Source organism: Primulina huaijiensis, unplaced genomic scaffold, assembly GCF_012295235.1.
Source record: "Primulina huaijiensis isolate GDHJ02 unplaced genomic scaffold, ASM1229523v2 scaffold204593, whole genome shotgun sequence".
Taxonomy (NCBI): Eukaryota; Viridiplantae; Streptophyta; class Magnoliopsida; order Lamiales; family Gesneriaceae; genus Primulina; species Primulina huaijiensis.
Window position 1 is genome coordinate 1 of NW_027353737.1, and position 1,000 is coordinate 1,000.

General features: G+C 35.3%; 1 protein-coding gene across 1 annotated transcript; it reads right to left on the reverse strand.

Moving 5' to 3' along the window:
• Positions 1-6: 6 nt before the first annotated feature.
• On the reverse strand, positions 7-994 carry LOC140966307 (thermospermine synthase ACAULIS5-like; the record flags this gene model as incomplete). Its single annotated transcript, XM_073426623.1, has 6 exons — positions 908-994; positions 732-820; positions 482-638; positions 300-375; positions 156-214; positions 7-57 (listed from the first exon to the last, which is right to left on the reverse strand). Coding segments are annotated over exons 1-6 (516 nt in total), but the record flags the coding sequence as incomplete, so codon positions are not given.
• Between the last annotated feature and the right edge of the window lie 6 nt (positions 995-1,000).

Sequence of the window (1,000 nt, forward strand, 5' to 3'; positions counted from 1 at the left end):
CTGCTTGATTCTGAGGTCTAATTCATCAGCAGTTAGGGTGAATGGGTATTCAGATGCCTGCATGTATTTAATTATTTAGTGAAGAGTCATGCATGCATATATAAAGGCATTATATTATATAGAGATCATAAATTAAGAGCCAAAATTGATGGTACCATGACCCATCCCCAAGTATCAGCATAGGAAGGAATATGAGCTGAGTAAGGTACGACATCTGCCAAATAAATAAATTAGTCAATTTATAAAAAAACTAACTAATAAATTATCCAAGAATTTTGAAATCACTGCATTTCACTTACACTTGAAAACCTGGCTCAAAGTGTTGAAGATGCAAGAAAATACTTCTGTGTGGCTAAAAATTCCAGCTGGTCCAGCCTGAAATTTTTTTCAAGCTTATACTAAACATCACACACACACACACACACACACACACATATATATATATATCGAAACGCGCACGCGCACGCACACGCACACGAACCTGTGTGACAAAGATGCCACCTTTACTAAGCCTTGGCTTGATCACGGATTCGTAGAAGGATTTGGTGTAGAGTTGGTAACATGGACCTCCTTCGATTGGATCAGCCAAGTCTCCTATGATCACATCATAAACCTCGTCTCTTCTCTCAAGCTCAGCTCTTATTTTACAAAGAAATTAAAATGCATCGTTCACCAAATTTTTTTAGGATAAACCCACAAAATTAAACATCGTTTGTTATTATAATATTAACCTGGCATCATTGATAACGAGTTCGAGTCTAGGATCATAAAAAGCTTCTTTGTTAACAACTAAGTATGACTTGCAAAAATTCACCACTTCCTGAAAAAAAAAATTAATAATAATGTGTCTAAAAATTATTTTTGATTAAATTTTCAAGAGATATAAATTTCTTTAGAAATATGTCACCTGGTCGATGTCACACATGATGACCTTTTCCACAGTTTTGTGCCTGAGGATTTCTCTTGCAGTAGAACCTTCACCTCCACCCATAATAAATAT